A 25695-nucleotide genomic window follows, 5' to 3' on the forward strand; every position below is an offset into this window, starting at 1 on the left:
GAATTAGAGCATCCAGAACAAAGGAAATAATAGTTACTAATATAGTAAAACAGCCATAGTAATGACTCATTGGCAGCCAATTCTCCTTTGTCATATAATGCTATAATTTACTATAATAAATTCCTGGTTTCACAAGGAACACGCTCACTATTATCATGAGGTCACACACAATACACACTCGTTAGAGCGCACTGGAAATATATACAGCAAAAGGCCTTTATTGAGGGTTTATGGTTCATTTCATGAACCACCAGTAGCGTTGATAGCCTGTGCATTAACTCCCATAAAAAAAATTTAAAAAAATTTTAATCTTACAGAAAAACACAGCAATATGATAATTTTCTAAAAAGTATGTCTAAATAATGCAGTGATTTAGTTACCAAATAGCAAATATTATTCCCATACTATTACTAAGCAAAGTCCACTAGACCAAGGCCAACATACCGATAATACAACCACATAGTGACCATAGATTACCACTGAATACTGTCACAAAAATACCATCATACTGATTAATAAAAATCACTCTACTAAAACTAATGTTATCCCTATACAATACCGTATAGATGAAGATATCAATATATACAGTACAAGTGACTCCAGAGAGTCACCATAGACTTCTCCACTTGAAGTCATACATTTTCTCTTTTCTTCTTCATTCGGAATAAAACTCCTGCCAGAACTTATATCTCCAAAACGAAACACCCATATATCTATGGCTAATGTCTTCTACATCACCCTTTTCACTTTTCTACTAATTCTACAATAATAGTCCCTCCCTTGTTCCCCACAGTAAACATATCCCCTAAAACAATATACAATACTGTAGTGATGCTCCCCTATGCCCCCCATATTGTAGTCATGCTAATGTCCCCATTGTGCACAAAGACAGTAGAATTGCCCCTACCATGGCACCCATAAAATTATATTGTCCACCTAGTATGCCCCCATACAGGTGTAACATCCTTCTTTGTGACCCCCTACATGGTCGTATTATTCCCTTTTGTATCCCCAATATATTAACAATGTCCCTCTATGTGACCCCCATACATTTATGGAGACAACAAAGAAGGACATAATTAATGAATAATGTCCTCCTAAGCGGCCCCCATACACTAACAATGTCCACCTATATGGGACCCATACATTATGTTGCCTCCATAAATTATAGTGCCCCCCATACAATAGTAATGTCCTCCCCGTATGTGTCCGCCATGCATTAATAATGTCTACCTTTTTGTCCCCCTATGTGGCTCTATACAGCAATAATGGCCCCTATGTGCAACCATTCAGGAATAATGTTCCTCTGTGTGTCACTATACCTTAATAATAATGTCCCACTATGTGACAATTTAGTTAATTTAAATATTTGGTTGCCACCCATTTCACTCAAAAATATTCCCTCTGATATTGGCCAAGTTCAGGTGGTTTTAAACAAGCTGGATCGACACCATCAACCTATCCTAATTACAATTCTTTACTATAAAGTTTGGGACATAATCCTGAGGAAGGCAAGGGAAAAGCAAGATATCCAGCTTGGTGGTCAAAAGATTTCAATCTTTCTGAATTTTTCTGTGGAAGTCCAGCACAAACGTTCTATGTTCCTGGACATTAGATGGAGAATGAGGGATTTGGGTATACAATACTCTATGATTTATCGCTCTAAACTGAGAGTGGTAGAGCTTAGTCCAACCTCATTACTTGAGTCTTCCAAAGACGCCTTGAGATGACTGGACACCCATAAATGTCAGATCCAGCAAGATGAGAGGGCCTGAATCAAACATGGGTCATGGAGACGGAACTTGACCTCAGATCATAAGGTGCTAACCGGGTTGTAACTCTCACCCCTCTAGGTGACTAGACATTTTAGGGTTTCGGATCAATGTTTTGTCCTATAATTGTTTGAGTTCTGTCCTAGAGACAGTGGTACTAACAGTGGATACCAAATGGTCCGGTGTTTTTTATGAGAGAGAAAAAGTCTTAGATCTTTGAGTTCAGCTTTTGAAAAATGGGAGCAAAAGCAAAAAAGTTGCGTTTCTATTTTTGTTCAATTTATATGATGTACTGTAATATGACCGTTCTTAGTTTTTACAAACAAAATGCTGTTAACCCCGATGAATGGTTTAAATAAGAGTTTCCTGATTAAAAAAAGAGAAACCACAGTCCATCATTACTTTTAAGACCTGAAGTTCAGTCAGTCTGGAAAATTGCAAGAACCTTAAAGGTATCCTCAAGTGTGGTCCTGAAAACAGTTATGATGAAATTGGCTCCCATGAGGAGTTACCAGCTTTAAAAACACTAATTACTCGTTTTTGAAGTAAAAGACGGTTAAGGAACATGTCTGCGATGTTTTTCTAAAACGTCTTCTTCGGCGAATATCTGATAGTTTCGCTGTGGTTTGTCCGCTGTCATCCTTTTTTTTACTGTATCTATAAACTAGTGAGTAGCTTCCAAACAGATTATGCCTGAAATAATGGATCTGCAGCGCCCCAGAGTCCTGGTCATTGCAGTACTGGAGCTCCGCCGCTAAGGGGGGCTATGGTACGTCTGATGGCACTGAAGGAGTTCTCCTGACCAGGTATCACAGTCACCAATACACTTCACAGTCTGGCCTCCAGGGGGAGCTAAGGGTTCTATGTATTAGGCCACTCCTCACAATCTGGTAAAACTGGGGGTTAGGCAGAAAGTTAAGAGAAGCTGACTGGGTTGGAACCAGGCAACACCTTGTGGCAGAGGGTGTTGTAGGGGGAAGATTCAGAGGGGTCCCTGTCAGGGGTGGGATCCTGGCAGAGGCCTAGCAAACAGAGAAGAACGTTACGGGACCGCGCCTGCACGATATAGCGGCGGTACCCCAAGAAAGGATAGGAAGCGAGGTTCATTGTGCTGAGTGAGAAACAAGATCAACGCAACAAGGAGAATACCAGTAGGAGTCGTGCTGTAAGACGAGGCAACATCCTATTGTGGCGCAAAACCGGTGGCCGGAACGCCGAGGAAGTATAGAGCTCCAGGCCAAACTTCAAACCTACGGCAGGACAGTCAGTTATAGGCGGGCTGTCTCACCCAATTGACCTAGGAAGACACAGGGGGGTAACAACAGGAGTGGGGCGACGCTAGAGTCCCGGAAGAGCTCCGAACCTCCCCGTCATATGGGTGCGTCCTAACCATAAGATCTGGGGGACGTGGAAGAACATCAGAATCGAGTTGTGAGGGAACACGAGAAACAGACACAACAGTTGTGAGGACTATCCCATGGTGCTTAGCAGGGAAGGACTACAACAAACAAGCGCTAGAAGGTAGGCACAGATTTCCACCTGCAAAGGGAACTCTGGAGGTGCCATCGGACCGGCCAGGCTTGCGCAGCCTGGTTAACCGTATTCCGGATTGAGGAATCCTGAAGCCTTCAGTAAAGAGGTAAAGAGACTGCAACCTGGTGTCCTCGTTATTTACTGCAACCTGCACCGCACCACCACAACATCATCACCATCACGCACACCATTCCCTCCACCTTTATTGTACGCCCCTCAGCAGGGTCACGGACCGGGTCTAGCCACCGTGACAACCCCAGAACAGAGACTCAGAGGCCCGGTACCGGGTACCCCTCGGCCCTGCGGCAGTGGGGGCGCTACAGATCTGCCACTTCTTTTTGACTCTTCGTGACTTTCAAAGCCTGCAGGAGCACACTACTCCCCAGCCTCATGGCTTCCTGCTTGCCGAGGGAGCCATGCGCTCCTGCTTGATTGACTATTCAGACCAGCTTGAAGCTATCATGCTGATCTGTCCAAGGATGGAGAGTTGGGGCACTCATACAACCGTGCCGTGGGCACCAAAGAACTTACCCCACCTACTGTATGTATTATTCAATATCTGAGATAGTAGACTGTTGAAATGTAATACCGATAAGAATTCACTTTGATTTTCCTGTTGTTCCCAGGTTTTTTATTATTTGGATTTTACCCTTTCAAAACCAGTAAATACATCAACACGACTCCTCTCTGTAGAGTACAAAGGTGGCAATAATTCTGACCAATTCGTTATTGCTTTGGTATTCAGTAAGGTCATAGTAACGACTGATGGAATACTCACCACGATATCCATAATTGATCAAGATCGTGAGTACTATTTACAGATGATACATACAGAAGAACATATCCACAACACCAACATTTCAGTAGCTATACATTTAAAGTCTATTTTTGAATAATAGGAGACCAAGGTCTGATTTTTTTTTCTTCAAGAAAGGCGCCGCTCGTTGAAATGGGTTGTGTCTGGAAGAACAGCTCAGCCTTATTAAAATAAAAGGGGATCTGTCAGTAGGATGAACCCGCCTAAGACGTCTATATGGGCATACAAGATATAGGAAGCTGAATAAAATGATACCTTGATATCTGTGATTCTGTGTCTTATTCCAGAGATATCCATGTTTTTCTTATATGTAAATGAGCTGTTAGTATCTATGGGCCGGACATAGATCTCCCTGAGAATCTGCCTCCAGAGATTATTTTTAATAAAAGGGAGAATTACCAGTGTGACACAAGTAACTAACAGATAACAGGAGAAATTAAATTTGTTTTCTTGCAAACCCATTTGCTGCAGCTCTCACAGCTCTGCTGTATTGCAACACTGATTGTCTGTGAGATGGGAGCTGAAGCTGGAAGAGGAACCTGCAGACGTGTCAGGTATAGTCACACACAGCTCCTCAGTGAGATCAGGAGAGCAGAGAGCGGCCTAAACACTAGTAACTCCACCACCTTTTATTTAAAATAATCTCTGGAGGCAGATCCTCAGGGAGATCTATGTCTGTCCCATAGGCCTTAACCGCTCATTTACAAATGAGAAAAATGGATGAATAAGACATTGATATCAAGATATCATTTTATTTAGCTTCCTATAACTTACATGCCCATATAGACGGCTTAGGAAGATTGACAGATTCCCTTTAAAGCCCTTTAAAGGGGCTGTCCGGTCTAAAATGACAAGTCTGCAGTTACTCTATGTGACTGCAGATTTGTGAATCCTCACAATGCACACTGCATGCTTGAGGATTCTCCAGTTTCAGCGCTGGGAATGGTCGTCATGTGACTACAAATATGCGATATGCATACTCTCGGCCAAAATCAGACCAAACTATTTCCAGCCTCGCGTAATACACTCGCATTGAATGTGCCACAAACAGTTTAGTTGGATTCTGGCTGGGAGTTTGCATTTTGCATACTTGTGGCCACATATAGATTTTCCAAATTAAAAAAAGGTATAAAATTCAGAATGATAAGTACTGTAAACGTGCCATAAAACTTCCCAGAGCCAAGACTATAGACTATAAAACGCTTATGTGTGACCTCATGTCCATCTTGGCCAGGTTTTCCATCACTTAAAAGCGTATTTCCGTCTCTTTTGATGCAGCTTCGTGCTTTGCTATTTTTCTAACTTTCATAGACGTGAAAGGAGAGAGCTGTGCCAAAATACTCGGCCCATTGTTGAGATAGATATGGATCCACCACCAGGACCTCCATTTATTAGACATTTATGGCATATCCTGTGGATGGCAATACTCCATTTAAGGGACTGTCCAGTATTCAGACAATTTTTTTTAAATGCTGCATTCTCCAATGTAAAATAACAGATGCTCACCTCCCGCACCAGTGCCATTCCAGTGATATCAACGCCGATGTGACATTGTTATACCATGGGCAGTTGCTAATGGGCTGCTTCTCGCATCTCTCAGACGTCCAAGATTCATTTGAAGGCATAACAATGTCACACGACTCTCGGGATTACCGGCATGGGCCTTGCTGGGACAGAAGGTGAGTATCTGTTATTTTTCTTCTTTTATATTGGGGAATATAATATTTAAGAAGCTGTTGTCCAAGTAGTGATCAACCGCTTTAAGGATTTTTTTCTTAGAACAGACCATCAATAGTGAAGTAGCTGGGTCTGGCTCTGGAGGGATCAGCAGAACAAAGAAGCTGCAGTGCCCGTTAATTCATTTATTACACACCACTGCTGATTTATTCCACTGATCACGAGTTCCAGAGAAACATGGAACTGAAGACACATGAGATACACAAGCCATATCTTTGCAACTACAATAGTTTACTGACTTTTGGAACATTACTTTGATATTATATGTTTTAATGCACCTGCTCTATTCTACAGTTCTCCCACTGAACTGTGGACGCCACAATTTTCCTAATTTTCCCTCATTTCCAAAAACCTACAGTTTATTGTTGTTTAATAGAATTATTTGGCATTTCCAGATAGTTTTGTTTCAATGGAAACAATTGTGTCTGAAACGTGGGGATCAGTGTACGTTGTAAACAACCCTGGGAAAGGAACATGGACAATGAATTTAGATGGAAATGGACCGTACTCTGTGACTGTGGAAGGAGTAAAAGGTATGAACTGGACCACTGCTGATCTCATACCTTCATTACAACATTTATAATATCTGGCCGATGCGTAAAAGTGTTGTCTCATTATAGAAAACTCTCCTTCCTATGACAATCACTTTAGAGAAGTGTTTCGCAAATTTCAGTCCTCAGGGACCTCCACACATCATGTTTTCAGGATTTAATAAGTTTTCAGGATCGCTTTAGGATTGCACAGGGGAGAGAACCTGTGGCCATTTCTGACCTTGATAACAATCCCATTAGCTGTGCAATTCTGATGAAATACTGAAAACATGTGTTGGGGGCCGTGAAGACTGGATTTTGGGAAACGCTGCTCTAGAGCCCCTGGCAAATAGCTGATTTGCAATAAATTAATGCAAAACAAGTACTTAAAGAGGTTGTCTGGTGAAAATAAGTTAACACCAATCTACAGGGTAGGTGGTCACTTATTGATTGGTGGTGGTCTGACCCTTGGGATCCACACTAATTGGTAGAATGCAGCACTTATCCCCGTTAGTCTAGAGCACCAGTGCATATACTTGACCTCCATACATTTCATTCCTTATGGGGCTGCTGAATGCTGAACTCAGCTCTTACTGGCAGCGCCATAAAGAATGAAGGGCCCTGTTCTAATTCATGACGAGCTGTGGCATTCTGTACTGTATACCAAAAACCTCACTCCAATACTTGACTGGAGTGAGATTTCTGACATAGCGTACGGAGGTGCACGCCACTCATCAAATGTGTACTTCTTCATGAATCTGGAGCATCTGACTCCAGGAAGCCCCATCATAAAGGCCGGCATGAACAATTGAATAAATTGGGCTCTTGCATCTTTTTGCTGATTTTTTTGGAAAGTGGCCATGTGCTTACAGAAATTTTTGTGGCATTTTTGGAGCAAAAACTCAGCAGAAACTGAGCATAAAATCCTCAAAATCTCAAAAACCCTTAAACACCTTGAGTTTCCACTCAGTTTCCGAAAGCTCAGCAAAAAGATTCCGTGTGCATAAAACCACTGAAGGAAAGCTTCAATTTTATAGGAGTCTTGAGTTTGTGAAGAGGATTTGGAGGGTTTTCTACTCTGATTCTGCACCAAAAACTCAGTAAAATGACAAAAGCTCCGATATATCAAGACCACTCTTGATGAGGAGGTGTGCTGGAGTCAGATGCTTCTGATTCATGAAGAGGTGTGCACCTCATCAATGTCATCTGAGTACAGTCCCATCATTCTTCCCTCGGATCTGACATGTGCACGGCCCCATAGAATAACATTTATCCAAGTTCAATCTGATGGTTGTCAGATCGTACTCGGACCGAAAATCCAGTCATGTGCACAAGCCCTAAGGGTCAATGGATCATTTAAGATCCACTTTGGATTCACTAGAAAAAAAGATCCATCACAGCAGTCACAAGTCCATTCTAAACATGAGAAGTGACACTAGTGTGAAGAGTCCTAATGTCAGCTGTAGAAGTCCATCACACTTTCTTTTTTATTGTATTAAAGCACCTTTTTTTTTTTAAAGTTAAGTATATACTCATATATTTAATGTCAAAGTAATTATAATATATATGGATAATTTTTTTTTTTTATTTCTCTTCCTTTCAGCAACAAACATTTCAGGTGAGTAACTATCATGTTCTCAGCATAAATTAGATATAATAAGCTTCACCATGATGGCGCCCACATAGTTTTACCATTCTTTAATGTGATATTTGCTATGATATCTTCATTTTGAAAACAAAATCTACAGGTAAAAGTGACACATTCAGAATACACATTTTTGGACTTTTGTAATAAAGCCAGCACATTTGTGTAATAAAGAACATATGACATCTTCAGCCACATTCCGTTCCTTCCTGAGCTTCCTTCTCTCTGTTGGTTAGTCTTCATCTCCCTCTCCCTGAACTTCCCTAGCCTTCTACAACAGCACCACTAACCAGTAGGTGAGAGTCCTATTGTTCAACCCACCGTTCCATGTCCTTTTCACCTTAGGGTAGCTGCTTATGCCACTATGGCCGCCACTTGGCATCACTACTTGTGGACACCTTAAAATTACCACCCAGGGCACGCTCTCTATTTTCATCCTGCTTTCCTTCTCAGCGCTGCTCCATCACTTGACTGTCAGATAGCTCCATATCGTCCCACTAGGCTTCCTGCCCCAGATCTCGTATCCAGAGAATAAATCACTCCTAACACTTTTCCTTCTCTCCCCTCTGGATCTCGCTATCCGTTGCCTCGGACTCCATGTTGGAGACTCCCAATTCATGCAACTCTGCTGAGTTCTCAGACCAAAGGTCTGCTCTAGATGCAAGCTAGGCCCTATCCGCCTTCCTGACAGGAAACTGTCTCTGTCCCTTCACTTTAGCCCCTCCCACTATAGGCTAGTTCCAACCATTAACCCTAACTGTCCCTAGTAACTACCTGTGCCTGGGCAGAACACATCTCTAATTACTAATAACGCACATCACCAATACTCTAAATATTATTAGATTTACAGAACCAAAGATTTTCATATATGGATGATCTATTCTTTATCTGAAAGTCCACTTTCCTAAAGATTAGCAGCTATCATCCTAAAATATGCATTACAGTTTTTAGAACTACCCCAGGAGAATATTAAGTTGCATGTATTACTTTTCTTTTTTCTTAGCTACCACTGACTGCTCGGAATGTCACCCTAATGCCACATGTGAAGTGTTCTCAGAAAGGAAAGAGTGCCACTGCAATAAAGGGTTAATCGGCGATGGATTTGAGTGCTCTGACATTGATGAATGCGCCTATTCTTGGTCCAACAACTGCTCTAGTCTCTGTATAAACACATATGGGTCCTACAGATGTGAATGTCTAAGAGGGTTAACCAGGAACTCTTTAGGTGTCTGTGTGGACATTGATGAGTGTTCTGACCGAAATCTCAGTTCTTGTCACCCGCTTGCAAACTGTACAAACTATGTTGGCGGCTACACGTGTTCGTGTCCATACGGCTACTACGGAAATGGCAAAGATTGTGAACTGAATGAATGTATGACCGGCGTTTGTAGTCAAGGAATGGACTGTGCGAAGTCTAAAGGATATTTTAAATGTTTTGACCCTTGTACTAATTATACCACACTTGACGAACCTTGGAGAAGCATCAACAGTGATGGTTATGGTTATAACTGTGATACCGGCTTATCCGGATGGCACAGGTTTATAGGCACTGGAGGCATTCGGATGCCAGAAACTTGCGTTCCTGAATACCAATGCCATACGGAAGCCACGATGTGGATAAATGGATCCCATCCCTTAGAGGAAGAAGGCATTGTAAACCGTACCGCCTGTAGTCACTGGGGAGGTGACTGTTGTTACTCGTCAACTACGCTCCAAATCAAGGCATGCCCAGGAGGATACCACGTGTATAACATACCTGAAGTCCCATTCTGCACTATGGCATATTGCACAGGTACAGTATCTTCATAGTGATATACACTGATTTTTATTTTTTTATTTTGTTGTATCTTTGATTGATTTCATGCTACTATATTTTAGACCCTTCTACTGTGAAAGGTGCTTGCCCCTGTACAAAAGATGAAGAATGCAGAATTATTGATGGGAAGTACACATGTGCCTGTAAAAATGGACGTGAAGTCGACGGTACGTAAAACTGATTTATACGGTTTGATTGAGCGTATATCATAACTTACATTTATATACATTAAAGGGGCCAGCAACGTTCTCTTTATTCTTACAAATGTGTAGGGACATGATTTTGTGGCGCTTACTATTAAATAAGTATTAAGGCTCATTCACACATCCGTTTTTTGCATACAAGTGCTTTCCATGTTGTTCTCTGATAGCACGCAAACCTATAATAGCAAATGGGGCCGTGATTTTTCATATTGGGGAACAAACGTTCTTCGCAAAATCGTAGAGACATGTACGATTTTGATTTGAGTGTTGGAACAAAATCAGCAGCGCACGTCTATAGGTCCATGAAAAAAAAAAAAAATCAGACTGCACTCGGATGTCATACATGAGCTGTCCGTCTTTCATGGACTGATAGGAAAACATATAGAAACTGGTTTTTGTTTTTCCACCCTAGCGATGAAACTCTGATGGTAAAAACTGACACTGATCAGAAACTCTGATCACCGATGACACTCAGACCGATTTTCTCATATAATAAAATCATTGACAAATGACAACTGAACAAGTCCGTAGAGTTTTGCCTCCTGTACTTGATAGTACAGCCTTCCTCCCGGACTGCACTGCCTCCTGTCCTCTAATGATCAAATAGTTTATTCAGAAGGAAGAGGGCTTGATCTCTGGCATCACCTAGGAATCCTAAAAGTCAATACTGACCCTTTAACGAGCCTTGCCACATGCCTTAGGATAAGACACCAAACCAGGAACTCCATTTGCAGACACGTCGTGTTTCGAGGTTTTGCCCCTCTTCAGTGCAAAGCAGGAGATCTTATCTGGCTAGGTGACAGGTGTCTGACTGGCACTCTCCGCAAGGAGACATTTTCCCACTTAGACTCCCAATGGAAGGAAGCTGATGGTCAGGGCACATGCTCCTCTACCAGCTTCAATTTTGAGAACAGGAACTTTGCGCAGTCACCAAGGAAGGCACGTTGCTCCTCATCTCAACGCAGTGGTGGTGGTGATTTTGATCTCAGTGAAAGCTGTAACCATTATAACCTTATGTTACAAGTGATTGTGAGAGATCATTGCAGAATCTGTTGGTCTATTATGGTAAGTAAATATCATAGTAACTATTTTTTATAAAGGTAAATTTTTCCATTTTTCTTTATATAGATATTGATGACTTGGGCATTGATCTAGTGTGTGGTACACAGGAAATCAGGGCTTCTTTTCACACGTGTCAGCTGAGAAGTCTTCACCTTAATGTCACCCATATCCACCTCCTGGATGGCAACTGTATTGGTTTTACAGAGGGGAACAACACTGGGATAATTCTTGCTACTACATCTCTGCAAGATGGAGAATGTGGGAACCGTGTGATAGTAAGTACGCTCACACAATGTCTTTGCCAATCATAAAAAAAAAAATTTCAGCCAAAAGACAACCATATCCTTCTGATAAATTACTCAAAAGCAGATAACAAATATTTGGTGAAAATGGCACTTTGTAGGTAATTACGCTGCGGAAATTGTAGCTGGTACCTAACATTGTCATTGGGGCACTGTGACCAACAATATGGTGGGAGAGATCATTGTGGTATATGTTCTTTGGGGGGCACCATGTTAGCTTGACTTGTCTGTGTATGAAAGAATATCATATGTATAAGGCTTCTGACAACCACCAGTCATATAAGGAATGAATCCTTGGTTTCACTAAACTATTTAATCCCATTGGCATTGCTATTACTGAGAACCTGACACAAGTTTAAGAGCTCACATCCACGAATATGAATGACACTTTGCTGAAAATGTTGTGTCAGACAGTCACTAACATTTATCTCTAAGCAGTGCCATGAGGGTTGCTCAGAAAAGTTGAGTTAAATACCTTCTAAAAATCCCTGGGGTCCCCTGATTCTGATGTTCTTTTCCATTTTGTGCTGCGTCACTCCATTGCAGAGATATCCACATTTGTTTCTTCTAGAATGCAGTATGTGAAATCTCTGCTTGTAGTTCAACAGGACGTTTCTTCTCACAACATGCGCTTTCAGCCCTCTCTCCCAGACACTGTCAATCACAACTCTGCAGCTGATTTAGCAGTCAGTAAGGCTCAGATGATGATGATCTGTGATTGGCAGCATAAGGGAGGGAGAGGTGAAAACACATGGCCCCAGAAATGACGCCGAAGAGACGGAAAGTTAGACTGCAAGCAGAGATTTCACACACGGCACTCCAATAAAAAAACAAAAAACTCATTAGCTATGTAATGGAGCAATGCAGCAGAAAATGAAAAAGAGCAGCAGAATCAGGGGATCTCATGGATTTTTACAATGCATTTAATTTTTTTGATCAAGTAGCTGGCCCTTCTTAAAAAAAAAAAAACTTCACAAAAGTAGTTGCAGCGCCCCAGAGTCCTGGTCGTTGCAGTTCTGATGCTCCGCCGCTAAGGGGGGCTATGGTACGTCTGATGGCACTGAAGGAGTTCACCTGACCAGGTATCACAGACACCAATACACTTCACAGTCTGGCCTCCAGGGGGAGCTAAGGGTGCTATGTATTAGGCCACTCCTCACAATCTGGTAAAACTGGGGGTTAGGTAGGAAGTTAGTTAGAAGCTGACTGGGTTGGAACCAGTAACCACAAAAGAACAACCAGTATACTGTGCTATGTTAAAAGATAATCTTTATTGAACAACACTACAAAAAAACTGTAGCCACAATTACAATTCTTGTAAGTCTCCAATACCAAAAGGCATGATGGTGTATGTCACTACTTGGTAAGTATAGGAAAATACATCAATGCTGCTTAGATCTACCATTGATATGAAGAAAGTGCCTAGTGCTATATCATACTGAGAACCCCAGGTGGCGCCCTAGCATCATGGACACCTGTGTAACCATGGGATACCATAACCATAATAAAATAAGACACTTACATAGCAGGGTGACCTTAGCAGCGTGGTTTTCCTAAGCGCTTAGGAAAACCACGCTGCTAAGGTCACCCTGCTATGTAAGTGTCTTATTTTATTATGGTTATGGTATCCCATGGTTACACAGGTGTCCATGATGCTAGGGCGCCACCTGGGGTTCTCAGTATGATATAGCACTAGGCACTTTCTTCATATCAATGGTAGATCTAAGCAGCATTGATGTATTTTCCTATACTTACCAAGTAGTGACATACACCATCATGCCTTTTGGTATTGGAGACTTACAAGAATTGTAATTGTGGCTACAGGTTTTTTGTAGTGTTGTTCAATAAAGATTATCTTTTAACATAGCACAGTATACTGGTTGTTCTTTTGTGGTTACTATATCGTGGTCAGTTATATGTGCCGTAATACAATAGGGGGATTTTGTGATGTGCTGGGTTGGAACCAGGCAACATCCTGTGGCAGAGGGTGTTGCAGGGGAAGATTCAGGGGGGTCCCTGTCAGGGGTGGGATCCTGACAGAGGCCTAGCGAACAGGAAAGAACGTTACAGGACCGCGCCTGCACTTCATCGCAGCGGTACCCCAAGAAAGGACAAGAAGCGAGGTTTATTGTGCTGAGTGAGAAACGAGATCAACGCAACAAGGAGAAACACCAGTAGGAGTCGTGCTGTAAGACGAGGCAACATCCTACTGAGGCGCGTAGCCGGTGGCCGGAAACGCCGAGGAAGTATTGAGCTCCAGGCCTTACTTCAAAGCTACGGCAGGACAGTCAGTTATAGGCGGGCTGTCTCACCCAAAATCACCTAAGAAGACATAGGGGGCAACAGTTGGAGAGGGGCGACACTAGAGTCCCGGAAGAGCTCCGAGCCTACCCGTCATACGGGTGCGTCCTAGCCATATCATCTGGGGGGACGAAGAAGAACATCAAAATCGAGTTGTGAGGGAACTTCAGAAACAGACACAACAGTTGTGGGGACTATCCCGTAAGCACAGCAGGGGAGGACCACAACACACAAGCGCTAGAAGGTAGGCACAGATTTCCACCTGCAAAGGGAACTCTGGAGGTGCCATCGGACCGGCCGGACTCACGCAGCCTGGTTAACCGTATTCCGGACTGAGGATCCTGAATCCTTCAGTAAAGAGGTAAAGAGACTGCAACCTGGTGTCCTCGTTATTTACTGCGACCTGCACCGCACCACAACCTCATCACATCCTCAACTTTCACTGGACGCCCCTCAGCAGGGTCACGGACCGGGCCCAGCCACCGTGACAACCCCTGAACCGAGACGTAGAGGCCCAGTACCGGGTACCCCTCGGCCCTGCGGCAGTGGGGGCGCTCCATAGTTGCTTCACATATAGAAATAATATGAAAACCATTTGGACTGGATTCTTCAGGGGTTGTAACCAAGTTCGGCCCCTATTGGAAATACTCTCTACTGCCTCCTTTCACATGCAAGCAAATTGCCATTGTACAGGGAAGTTTGTCAGAAAACTGGCTTTCTCCTACCTGGACGTATTTGATTCTCCTCTTATTTTGGGAGAATGCTAAACAGGCAGGACCCCACCGATTTAGCATTTATTATCTATCCAATGGAGAAGTGATAGATGCTTCTGATTGTAATTGAGATACATTTTAAAGGGTATTTATACAAGTAACTAGATGGTGGGCCCGATTCTAACGCATCGGGTATTCTAGAATATGCTATTGCCCAGCCACGTAGTATATTGCCCAGCCACGTAGTATATTGCCCAGCCACATAGTATATTGCCCAGCCACGTAGTATATAGCACAGAGCCACGTAGTATATTGCCCAGCCACGTAGTATATTGCCCAGCCACGTAGTATATTGCCCAGCCATGTAGTATATTGCCCAGCCACATAGTATACTGCCCAGCCACATAGGATATTGCCCAGCCACATAGGATATTGCCCAGCCACATAGGATATTGCCCAGCCACATAGGATATTGGCCAGCCACATAGTATATTGCCCAGCCACGTAGTATAGTGCCCAGCCACGTAGTATAGTGCCCAGCCACATAGTATAGTGCCCAGCCACATAGTATAGTGCCCAGCCACATAGTATAGTGCCCAGCCACATAGTATAGTGCCCAGCCACATAGTATACTGCCCAGTCACGTAGTATATTGGCCAGCCACATAGTATATTGCCCAGTCACATAGTATACTGCCCAGCCACATTGTATACTGCCCAGCCACATAGTATACTGCCCAGCCACATAGTATATTGGCCAGCCACATAGTATACTGCCCAGTGATGTAGTATATTGCCCAGCCACATAGTATACTGCCCAGTCACGTAGTATACTACCCAGCCACGTAGTATATTGGCCAGCCACATAGTATACTGCCCAGTCACGTAGTATATTGCCCAGCCACATAGTATATTGGCCAGCCACATAGTATACTGCCCAGTCACATAGTATACTGCCCAGCCACGTAGTATGCATCATATCCCTGTTAAAAAAAAGAATTAAAATAAAAAATAGTTATATGCTCACCTTCCGGAGCCTCAGGATCGAAGCAGCAGGTTACCGATGCTCATCACGCGCTCCGGTCTGAAGATTGCATTGCGGTCTCGCGAGATGATGACGTAGCGGTCTCGCGAGACCACACGTCATCATCTCGCGAGATCGCAGCATGGACCGGTTACCAGAGCGTCGCGAGCAGGGAAGGCCTGTTGTGGATCCGAGGGGCCGACGGACGGTGAGTATATAAATATTTTTTTTTTAGTATTATTTTTAACATTAGATATTTTTACTATTGACGCCGCATAGGCAGCATCAATAGTAAAACATTGGTCACACAGGGTAAATAGCAGCGTTAACCGACCGCGGCATAGCGCGGTCGGTTAACGCTGCCATTAACCCTGTTTGAGGGCTGACAGGAGGGGAGTACGGAGCAGGCACTGACTGCAGGGAGGAAGGAGCGGCCATTTTCTTCCAGACTGTGCCCGTCGCTGATTGGTCGCGGCAGCCATGACAGGCAGCTGGCGAGTCCAATCAGCGAATGAATAACCGTGACAGACAGAAGGACAGACAAATGGAAGTGACCCTTAGACAGTTATATAGTAGACTTTTCCGATTGTTGATGACTTATATCCAACATTTTCACCAGGTTTCCCCTCTCAGGTTCTATCTATATTTGCAATTGGCTCGGAGCTTATGGGAGGAAATTAGCTGCTATAACGTCTCCCATACAGAATACACAAAGGGTATTCCCTCTTCTTTCCTTAGTTAGCACAGATTAAATCAACAATGGAGCGGAGGAAATTATACAGCAGTATTTGAGCAGTGTAGATGTGAATCCATATCTGGTGTGAGATTTAAAAACAAAAAAAAACATAAGAAAGTTCAACACTATTATTCTTTGTCTAACTTTTCTTGTTTTTCCACTCTACATCTCAACCCATCCCTCTCTAGAGAGTATAATAGGTGTAACCCGACACCTCACTTTGCTGGCAGTACATGTTGGAGATGAGCTATTATTTTTCAGAGTGTATAGTGAATTCAGGAGTCAAAAGACAGGGAAATAAGTGACTCATAAGTGGAAAAAGAAGCAGAATAGTCTAATGCTTTTATTATTAACCTGTTAATGCCCCTTTAAGTTTCTTGTATTCACCTGTGCAGTTGATTTAGGCAAAGTTGCTTGGTACAATTCCCATTTAACTTTGCTTTTTTTTTTTAGACTAATGGAACACATGCAACATACAAAAATACAATGTTTGTGCAAATGAAGACAGACCAGATCATTGTAAGAAATTATGAAGTTCAGCTGGGGTTTTCGTGCACTTATCCACTGGATTTACAGCTGACTCTGCAGAACACACTGAAACCAGTTGTGAGGTAATGGCATTCTGCAGCACTTATTATTTTACTAGATGGTGGCCCGATTCTAACGCATCGGGTATTCTAGAATATGCATGTCCACGTAGTATATTGCCCAGCCATGTAGTATATTGCCCAGCCACGTAGTATATTGCCCAGCCACACAGTATATTGCCCAGCCACGTACTATATTGCCCAGTCACACAGTATATTGCCCAGACACGTAGTATATTGCCCAGCCACGTAGTATATTGCCCAGCCACGTAGTATATTGCCCAGCCACGTAGTATATTGCCCAGCCACGTAGTATATTGCCCAGCCACGTAGTATATTGCCCAGCCACGTAGTATATTGCCCAGCCACGTAGTATATTGCCCAGCCACGCAGTATATTGCCCAGCCACGCAGTATATTGCCCAGCCACGCAGTATATTGCCCAGTCACGCAGTATATTGCCCAGTCACACAGTATATTGCCCAGCCACATAGTATATTGCCCAGCCACGCAGTATATTGCCCAGCCACGTAGTATATTGCCCAGCCACGCAGTATATTCCCCAGCCACGCAGTATATTTCCCAGCCACGTAGTATATTGCCCAGCCACGTAGTATATTTCCCAGCCACGTAGTATATTGCCCAGCCACGTAGTATATTGCCCAGCGATGTAGTATATTGCCCAGCCACATAGTATATTGCCCAGCCACGTAGTATATTGCCCAGTCATGTAGTATACTGCCCAGTCACGTAGTATATTGCCCAGCCACATAGTATATTGCCGTCATGTAGTATACAGCACAGACACGTAGTATACAGCACAGCCACGTAGTATATTGCCCAGACACATAATATACAGCACAGCCATGTAGTATACTGCCCAGCCATGTAGTATACTGCCCAGTCACGTAGTATATTGCACAGCGACGTAGTATATTGTCCAGCCACATAGTATATTGCCCAGCCACGTAGTATATTGCCCAGCCACGTAGTATACTGCCCAGCCACGTAGTATACTGCCCAGCCACGTAGTATATTGCACAGTTACGTAGTATATTCTCCAGCCACATAGTATATTGCCCAGCCATGTAGTATATTGCCCAGCCACATAGTATACAGCACAGAGCCACGTAGTATACTGCCCAGTCACGTAGTATATTGCCCAGTCACGTAGTATGCACCATATCCCTGTTAAAAAAAAGAATTAAAATAAAAAATAATTACATACTCACCCTCCGTTGGCCCCCGGATCGAAGCGGTTACCGATGCTCCTCGCGCGCTCCGGTCTGAAGAGTGCATTGCGGTCTTGCGAGATGATGACGTCATCATCTCGCGAGATCACAGCATGGACCAGTTACCGGAGCGTTACGAGAAGCGGGAAAGGTGCCGGAAGGTGAGTATATGATAATTTTTTATTTTTTTATTTTTAACATTAGATTTTTTTTTACTATTGAAGCTGCATAGGCAGCCTCAGTAGTAAAAAAGTTGGTCACACAGGGTTAATAGCAGCGTTAATGGAGTGCGTTACACCGCGGCATAATGCGGTCCACTAGCGCTGTCATTAACCCTGTGTGAGCGCTGATTGGAGGGGAGTATGGAGCGGGCACTGACTGCGGGGAGGAAGGAGCGGCCATGTTGCTGTCGGACTGCGCCCGTCGCTGATTGGTCATGGCAATGGTCGTGGGTGTTTTGCCATGACCAATCAGCGACTTGGATTTCCATGACAGACAGAGGCCGCGACCAATGAATATCCGGGACAGACAGACAGACGGAAGTACCCCTTAGAAAATTATTTAGTAGTACTAATTTTATTTGATTACATTTTAATATTTAACATTTCAACAATAACAATAATAACAAGAATAAAATATATTGCACCAATATTCTCCATTTTTGATCAGAGGTGGACTGTGGATCTGTATTTTAATGATTATTATTGTGCCCATTGAGATTTTCCAGCAGCTTCTTACGGATTATAGCCACAGTCATTGTTTTTTTTAGGTTACACTGATTTTCTGAATTGTGGAGTGTTTCCTACAATGGAGAGGGAAAATAAGGGAGCGCTATCTAAGAGTAGAGTTAGAAAAGATTTGGAGGCAATTGAGATGAGAAAGGAATACTACTCACCCGATAAGAGTTGTGCAAACAGGCACAACTCCGAAATAACCTAGATCTCATTGAACTCCTTAGGTAGTGGATTGCTGCCAACATGGTGAGCCATGGAATAATACTCATAAGGGTTCCAACATGGAGTAGATGAACAAAAGAAAACCAAGTTCTGGGCAGATTCCAGTAGAGTAAGAGGATTTCCAGGAAAAAACCCCCCAGAGTATTTAACTCCGAAAATACATGTGGTTAATTTGATAAAAAGTAGTCGAAAACACAGTGTTTCGGCTATCCAGGCTTCATCAGGTGTTTCACACCTGATGAAGACGAGATAGCCGAAACGTGTTGTGTTTAAGTACTTTTTATAAAATAGACAACATGTATTTTTTTTTAGTTAAAAACTGTTGTTATTTCTTGGAAATCATCTCACTCTAGTGGAATCCTTATTGGTTAGTGGAAGCACCCAGAACTTGTTTTTTTTTTAGTGCATGATTTTCTGAATTAGCCTTAAAGTGTAACAGTCATCAGCTGTCTCAGTAATGGGATAATCCTTCACCGAATACATATTTTATCTCAGAATTGAAAATTTTGATCAATGTTTGCAGAGAAAACAAAGCCGATTTCTCTGATAAGATATATTGCAAAGTTTCTTATTTTCATGTGTACTATTGATTTAGGAAAGGCTATGCTTTAATGATCACATAGTTTTAATTATCATCTTTATTTCATATAGCGCCTATAACAGTCCTCGGTGCTGAATTGATTGCTTAGGTTGGGCTCCAAGATTTGCAAACGTCTTTGTATCACTCATTTGTGATTTTCAGGGTCAAACTTTTTTTTTTTTTTTTTACAGTTCACTGACTCTGAACATTGAAGGAACTGGAAAATTCAAGGCACAAATGACCCTGTATAAAAATGAGAATTACATATCCCCTTATAAAGATCACGAGGTTACGCTGTCCACCAAAGCCAAGCTGTATGTTGCCGTCACTCTTGAAGGTGAAAACACAGATCGGTTTGTGGTGGTGATGAAGAACTGCTTTGCGACTCCGACAAGGAATTTCTATGATCCGGTGAAATATTATATAATAAAAAATGGGTATGTCTAAGAAACTGTAATTACAGCCCAAATATTATGTAGGAAAAGACTATGAAATTATCCATGGTATGTTCTTTATCCATCACCAGCATGATTGCAGGTTTATCTATTTAGATGTGGTACAGAAACACAAACAGAAGAGGCTCCTGCACAAAGAACAGTCTATGGGCCCTTAGCAGCCCAGTGGCTCCTCAAAATGAGGCCCTTTATGTGGCTATGACAGGAGCTCCTTGCTGCTCTGGAGGTGGTAGTGGCCCCCTTACCTCTAGGGCCTCTGTGCGACTGGACAGGTGGCACCATTAGTGTGCCCACCCCTGGAATGGTACACCATATGGGATCCTTGTTGGGTGCCAATTTATTGGGACTTTGCGTTTGGCACTATCGGAGCTTCTATGGCTCATTGAATTGGTTTCCTGACTGTTTGCTTGGTACTTTATGTCCTGTCTACCACTGGCACTATGCACTGGCTGGTTAGCTGGTACTATGTTGAGGCTCTGTGCCTGCCATTGAATAGATGCCCTCAGACTGGCACCATCTGCGGTATTGTAGCTGGCACAGTATAGGTAGAGTTGAGCGAATATGTTCATTAATCGGTCACCGAATCTGAATTTGTGGCAAATGTATGTTCTATCATCGGTTCGGAACATATTTGGTCATTTTTACTCCCATTGACTCCAATGATACTTGGCTGTGTTCGGTGAATTTTGCAAAAACAATATTCGTCACCGATCGGAATCGGAACCGAATTTCGAAAAATGTGCTCAACTCTAAATATAGGGTTCTATGGTCAATATTGTATCAAGGCTCTGTGACTGGCACTCTGTGGGTTTTCTAGCTGGCATATATATATATATATATGGTTATAATGTGGCTGGTAATATATTGGGCATTCTGGATGGCTGTACGGTTGACACACTATCGAAGCTCAGTGGCTTTCGCCAAAAAGGTTCTTTGCGACTGGCACTGGGCGGGAATTATGGGAATGATATGGCTTCTAAAACAATTTGTGTAGCGAGGTTACCCTGCACTAATAGTACCAGCCACAAAGCTGCCATTATCAGTGACTACATTAGAAGGGCACTATGGTTTGTACGACAAAATGGACATGGTGGCCGATGGCGGTTTGAGGGCCCTGGCTGCACTGTAGTCAGCTCTGTTGGCTGACAATTTTATGAGGATCTGATCTCAGTATGTTGGCTATGACTGCGCTGACAGAGTGCTTGGATTGCTCGTCGTCCATCTGATTAGCATCTTTTAAACAGATGCCCCAACCGAAAAGATGGAACCGTCAACGTCAGGGAAAACGGAGTCTCCACAGAAGGACGCTTCTCTGTTCAGATGTTTAAATTTGTTGGCGATTACGAGTCGGTGTTTCTGCACTGCGAAGCAAAAATCTGCGATACCACCAGGGACAGATGCAAACCTGTGAGTAACCGCTTCAGTAAACGTCATAAGCCATCCTGCTGATTTAGGACGTGTGCCCTTTGTGCAGTCCTAAGCTGGCCATTAACGGTAGTTAGAAATTGGCCCGATCCTGACCATTTCAGCGAGACCCTGCGATCATCTAATGTGTATGGGGCTATTCAACTGTCTGCTAATGGCAGAGATCAGGGGAGACAAGGATCAGGCTGATGGATTTCATCAACAATTCACTGGAAAAGTGAGCTCCCCCTAGTCGTGATAAAAATATTACAATATATCTCCCTCCAGCTAAATGCTTATGCACCTATAGAAATTGGCTGAGTCTTGAACTGGCGGAATACAAAAATAATATCACTAAAACAAACATTTTACAGCGCTTACTATGCTATCTGTTCATTTACATAACTGAGTTAACCGGTAAATGACATGCATTATCCTTTTCTCTTTGTAGTCATGTTCTGGTCACCGCTCAGCTTTTGCTCAGAGTAATGATAATGGGTTTGTTTTAGCCTATGGACCCATATTTGCATCAGGTGAGTACAAAACAAAATTTATCAGAAAATGGCGTCTCGCCACAAAATCTAAAAGAAAATATGTTGTGTTTTTTAATGAAATCCAAAAGTATATAAAAAAATAAATATTTTATGTATTAAAATGTCATAAAAGTCACTAAACTGAGTGTGAAAGATGTACATAACTATAATTCATCATTCATTACTAATAGTAATTATAACAATTGATTTTGGTCTAAAAAAAACAAGAGAATTAGCATTATTGTGAAACAAATTAATATCTTTAATAAACTGTCAATAATAATATATGATAATCTAGAATTATATAATGTAGGTTTATTAATTCATCTATTTCCATGTATCACTTTCTACATGATATAGATTAGTGAAGTCTATGTGGAAGTCATAGATTTAGCAAATAAAACATGTTTTTAATATAATTATTAATTAGTGTATTACTTCACTAAACTGGCCTCTTCCCTTATTCAGCACATAATGTTTTAACTTTCTACTAAAAATAATTCAGCAAATGAACTTATATTATATGTATTATATTTCCCACCAAAAAAAATAATTATATAGGTAACACATTTAAAATACAATTTTGTTTCTTAATTTGTTACTTTTTTCGCTTCCCTTTGTATCTTCCGAAACTCCTTCTCCAGCCCCACTCTTCCCCACAGGACAATGAAGAACGTTTTCATGTAAGAGCACTTAGTCAGGTAGAGTAAAGCATATGGACAAGGTAAGGAGACCAATGTCGGGTACTTGAAAATAAATATTTCCGCACAATTATAACAAGAGCAGGTTTATAAAAAAAAAAAAAAAAAATTTGAAAATTGTATTTATTTAATATTAAATTCCTAATTTGTACAATAAAATAAATGCCGCTGAAAGAACAAAATGATCAGTCACATTTATGAGGATCTGGAAAGTGTGCAAAGTCCATACAAAAAGGCTCAAAAAAAATGTATAATTCTAAAAAAAAAAAAAAGTAAAATAAACAGTGAAAGCTTTAAAAAAAAAAAAAAAAAAAGTTACCATTGTTTATGTAAAATTCAAGCTCTGGGTCAAAATACACACATACTGAATATTACATATGTAATATTTTGCCCCATGAACAAAGTACATTTTAATCGATAGATTTTTACATAAAAATGTTCCACAATTGGATGTGATTAAATAAAATGTTCCTGCGCTGAGATAATCTTATAAATGTGCCCCTGCTCTGTACTGTGTAATGGCTGTGTCTGATCAGGAACATGGTCTGATCATACCACAGCTCCTGGGCAGGGGAGGACGCAAAAGAGTATACAGACAGGACAACACAGAATTACAGCTGCTGCTTTCTGTGAGGTAATATATTTCCCTACCTGTTTAAATACATAGTCTACCTCACAGAAAGAATCATCTGTGATCCCATGCTTCCCAGGAGCTGTGGTATGATCAGAACATGTTCCTGTACGGTCAAACACAGCCATTACACAGCAGGGGCACATTTATAAGATTATCTCGGCACAGGAACATTTTTTTTAAAACACATCCAATTGTGGAGTTTATTATTATTCCAAGATCTATCGATTAAAGTGTACATTGATCATGGGAAGACCTTTCTATGGCCATAGAGATGGAAATATAAATTGTTTATTGTTCTGTGCTATGATGTTGGATTGGAAGTTCTGCTATTTGTTTTGGTGCATTAGACTTTCATTACTGCCATGTTGTCTAGGAGAGTTGGAGTAACCAGTCTATGCTGTGACAATACATCTACAAAGGAATAGTCTGAGCAAAAGTTGTTGAATGAACAAGAAATGACGCACAATGTTTTCATACTAAAAAGTGTAGGACTGTCATTTAGATCAATGAGGTAATCCAGGACTACAGTATTGATAACCTAGGACAGGTCATCAATATAAAATTGGTGGGAATCTGCTGACAGTCAGTGCTCCCAGAATTAGCTGTAAGAAGGTCCCGTGGCTGGAAGTACAGTGTATGGAGTTGGATCCTTACAGCTCTATACACCGTGTAGTGGCCGTTCTTGGGTACTGCGGCTCAGCTGTAATACCCTTTAAGGGTATGTTCACACCATGAAATTGCCTGTACCTAATTCATCATGTATCTACAAGAGTACTTCTGCCGTGGAGGTACAAAATGGCCCAATCCACATGGAGCTACTAATTTGCAGATTTTGCATTGGTGCATGGGAATATGGTATAAAATATCTCCTTCACTCACATTGGATGTGGAATATTCGTGGTTTTGCTAAGATTTCGGAAATCTCAAATGTGTGAATGGACCCTATGGTAGTGCCACGTGCATGGAGCCTATACAGAGGCACTCGGCCTCTATGGATCCATACTTTGTATGGAACCTGTGACTAGTCACTTCTCACGGCAAAGCAGCGACTCAGAGTGGTCAAGGAGTCCAAGGTCAGAAGCCAGGAGGGTACGTCGTAAACAGAAAGAAGAGACAAAAGCGTAGTCAGCTAACGTTCCAAAGTGAGAGTACCGGGAGGATAACGGATCAGAGCTGAAGGGGTTAGACAGGCGGATGGTCAAAACGAAGTCCAAGGTCAGGCAACAGATCAAGCAAACAGAACTCAAGGCACAGGAAAGCACAAGCTGAAAGTACGTCTAGCAGAGTTCTGAGAGACACAGCTCAGTTAAGAAGCACGGCAATTACCTGGAATAGTGAACACATGGAGACAGCCGACCCCTCACAGTCTCAGACTGGATATTGAGCGGTCAATCAACACACTGACAAGCTCAACACACCCCTGTACCAGATTGGATGGCCAAGCTGTCAATCAAAGTACTGACAGCTTCTGCACTCCCTTAAACCAGATTGAACGGCCGTGCTGTCAGTAGCTGCATCCCAGACACACTGAGGTGTGGAACCATGACAGAATATCAGTATTACACGGTATATGATGATTCTAGAGGTGAAGCTATGTTCTAGGGCAGTGTTCCCCAACTCCGGTTCTCAACAGCCATCAACAGGTCATGTTTTCAGGATTTCCTTAGTATTACACAGGTGATAATGGCATCACCTGCAAAGGCAATACTTCCATCACCTGTGCAATACTAAGGAAATCCTGAAAACATGACCTGTTGGTGGCTCTTGAGGACCGGAGTTGGGGAACACTGGTTTAGAGCATTGGAATATGCGTCATTTTTTTAAATTTGGAAGCCTAGAGTAAAAATTGTACAGAGCCGTAATATGGCTGTGGGAATGTGCCCTAAAATGATATTATTTCTATTTCTGTGCTTATAATCCATTTCATGTTATATCAGAATTATAATTAGTTTCTTTTTCATTTAATTTTCAGATGACGAACCAACCTCGGACGTTGCTGGTACGTTCTAATTAGACTTCACTTTTTTTTTTTTTTATCATATTTTTTATTAAAATGATTTTGCATTTTATTATACAATAACATAAAAAAAAATCCCCCCATCAACATATCAGTGAGATACATGCCTGTATTAATCCTAGAGATATAGAAATAAGAAAATACCGGTTGAACATTTAAAATATACAGTATGTAATCCTGGATCAGTGGTGCTGGGGCTAATCCTGACTCTCTAAAAGAGTCTCCACTATTTTCTTTTTAAAAGAACACTAAACTTAAGATTGTCAGTAGAGCATGGTGCAGATCGATTTGCAGGACCAGGTCCCATTGCCTAGTCGGCAATGACTGTCTGGGATAGGTGCCCAGAGGACCGCCTCCTATCCTACTCTTACTTTGATTAGCCAGCCTGGCATGATGTCACATGTTTC

At 42.1% G+C, this 25695-nt stretch overlaps 1 protein-coding gene across 3 annotated transcripts in view; it reads left to right on the plus strand.

Annotated features, from left to right (window-relative positions):
* Positions 1 to 25695, plus strand: part of LOC143784937 (uromodulin-like) — a 44207-nt gene that overhangs the window by 17713 nt on the left and 799 nt on the right. Inside the window, exons 6-16 of one of the 3 annotated variants that reach the window (XM_077273554.1) lie at positions 3932 to 4109; positions 6255 to 6392; positions 7993 to 8007; positions 9038 to 9826; positions 9913 to 10017; positions 11182 to 11390; positions 16644 to 16801; positions 19736 to 19981; positions 21244 to 21406; positions 21855 to 21936; positions 25244 to 25270. In XM_077273554.1, the coding sequence (XP_077129669.1) occupies positions 3932 to 4109; positions 6255 to 6392; positions 7993 to 8007; positions 9038 to 9826; positions 9913 to 10017; positions 11182 to 11390; positions 16644 to 16801; positions 19736 to 19981; positions 21244 to 21406; positions 21855 to 21936; positions 25244 to 25270 (2110 nt within the window). Of the gene's footprint in view, positions 1 to 3931; positions 4110 to 6254; positions 6393 to 7992; positions 8008 to 9037; positions 9827 to 9912; positions 10018 to 11181; positions 11391 to 16643; positions 16802 to 19735; positions 19982 to 21243; positions 21407 to 21854; positions 21937 to 22580; positions 22729 to 25243; positions 25271 to 25695 lie in introns of those variants that run through there. The other 2 variants (XM_077273555.1, XM_077273556.1) reach the window with 2 other exon arrangements.

The sequence above is a fragment of the Ranitomeya variabilis genome, chromosome 7, assembly GCF_051348905.1.
Source record: "Ranitomeya variabilis isolate aRanVar5 chromosome 7, aRanVar5.hap1, whole genome shotgun sequence".
Taxonomy (NCBI): Eukaryota; Metazoa; Chordata; class Amphibia; order Anura; family Dendrobatidae; genus Ranitomeya; species Ranitomeya variabilis.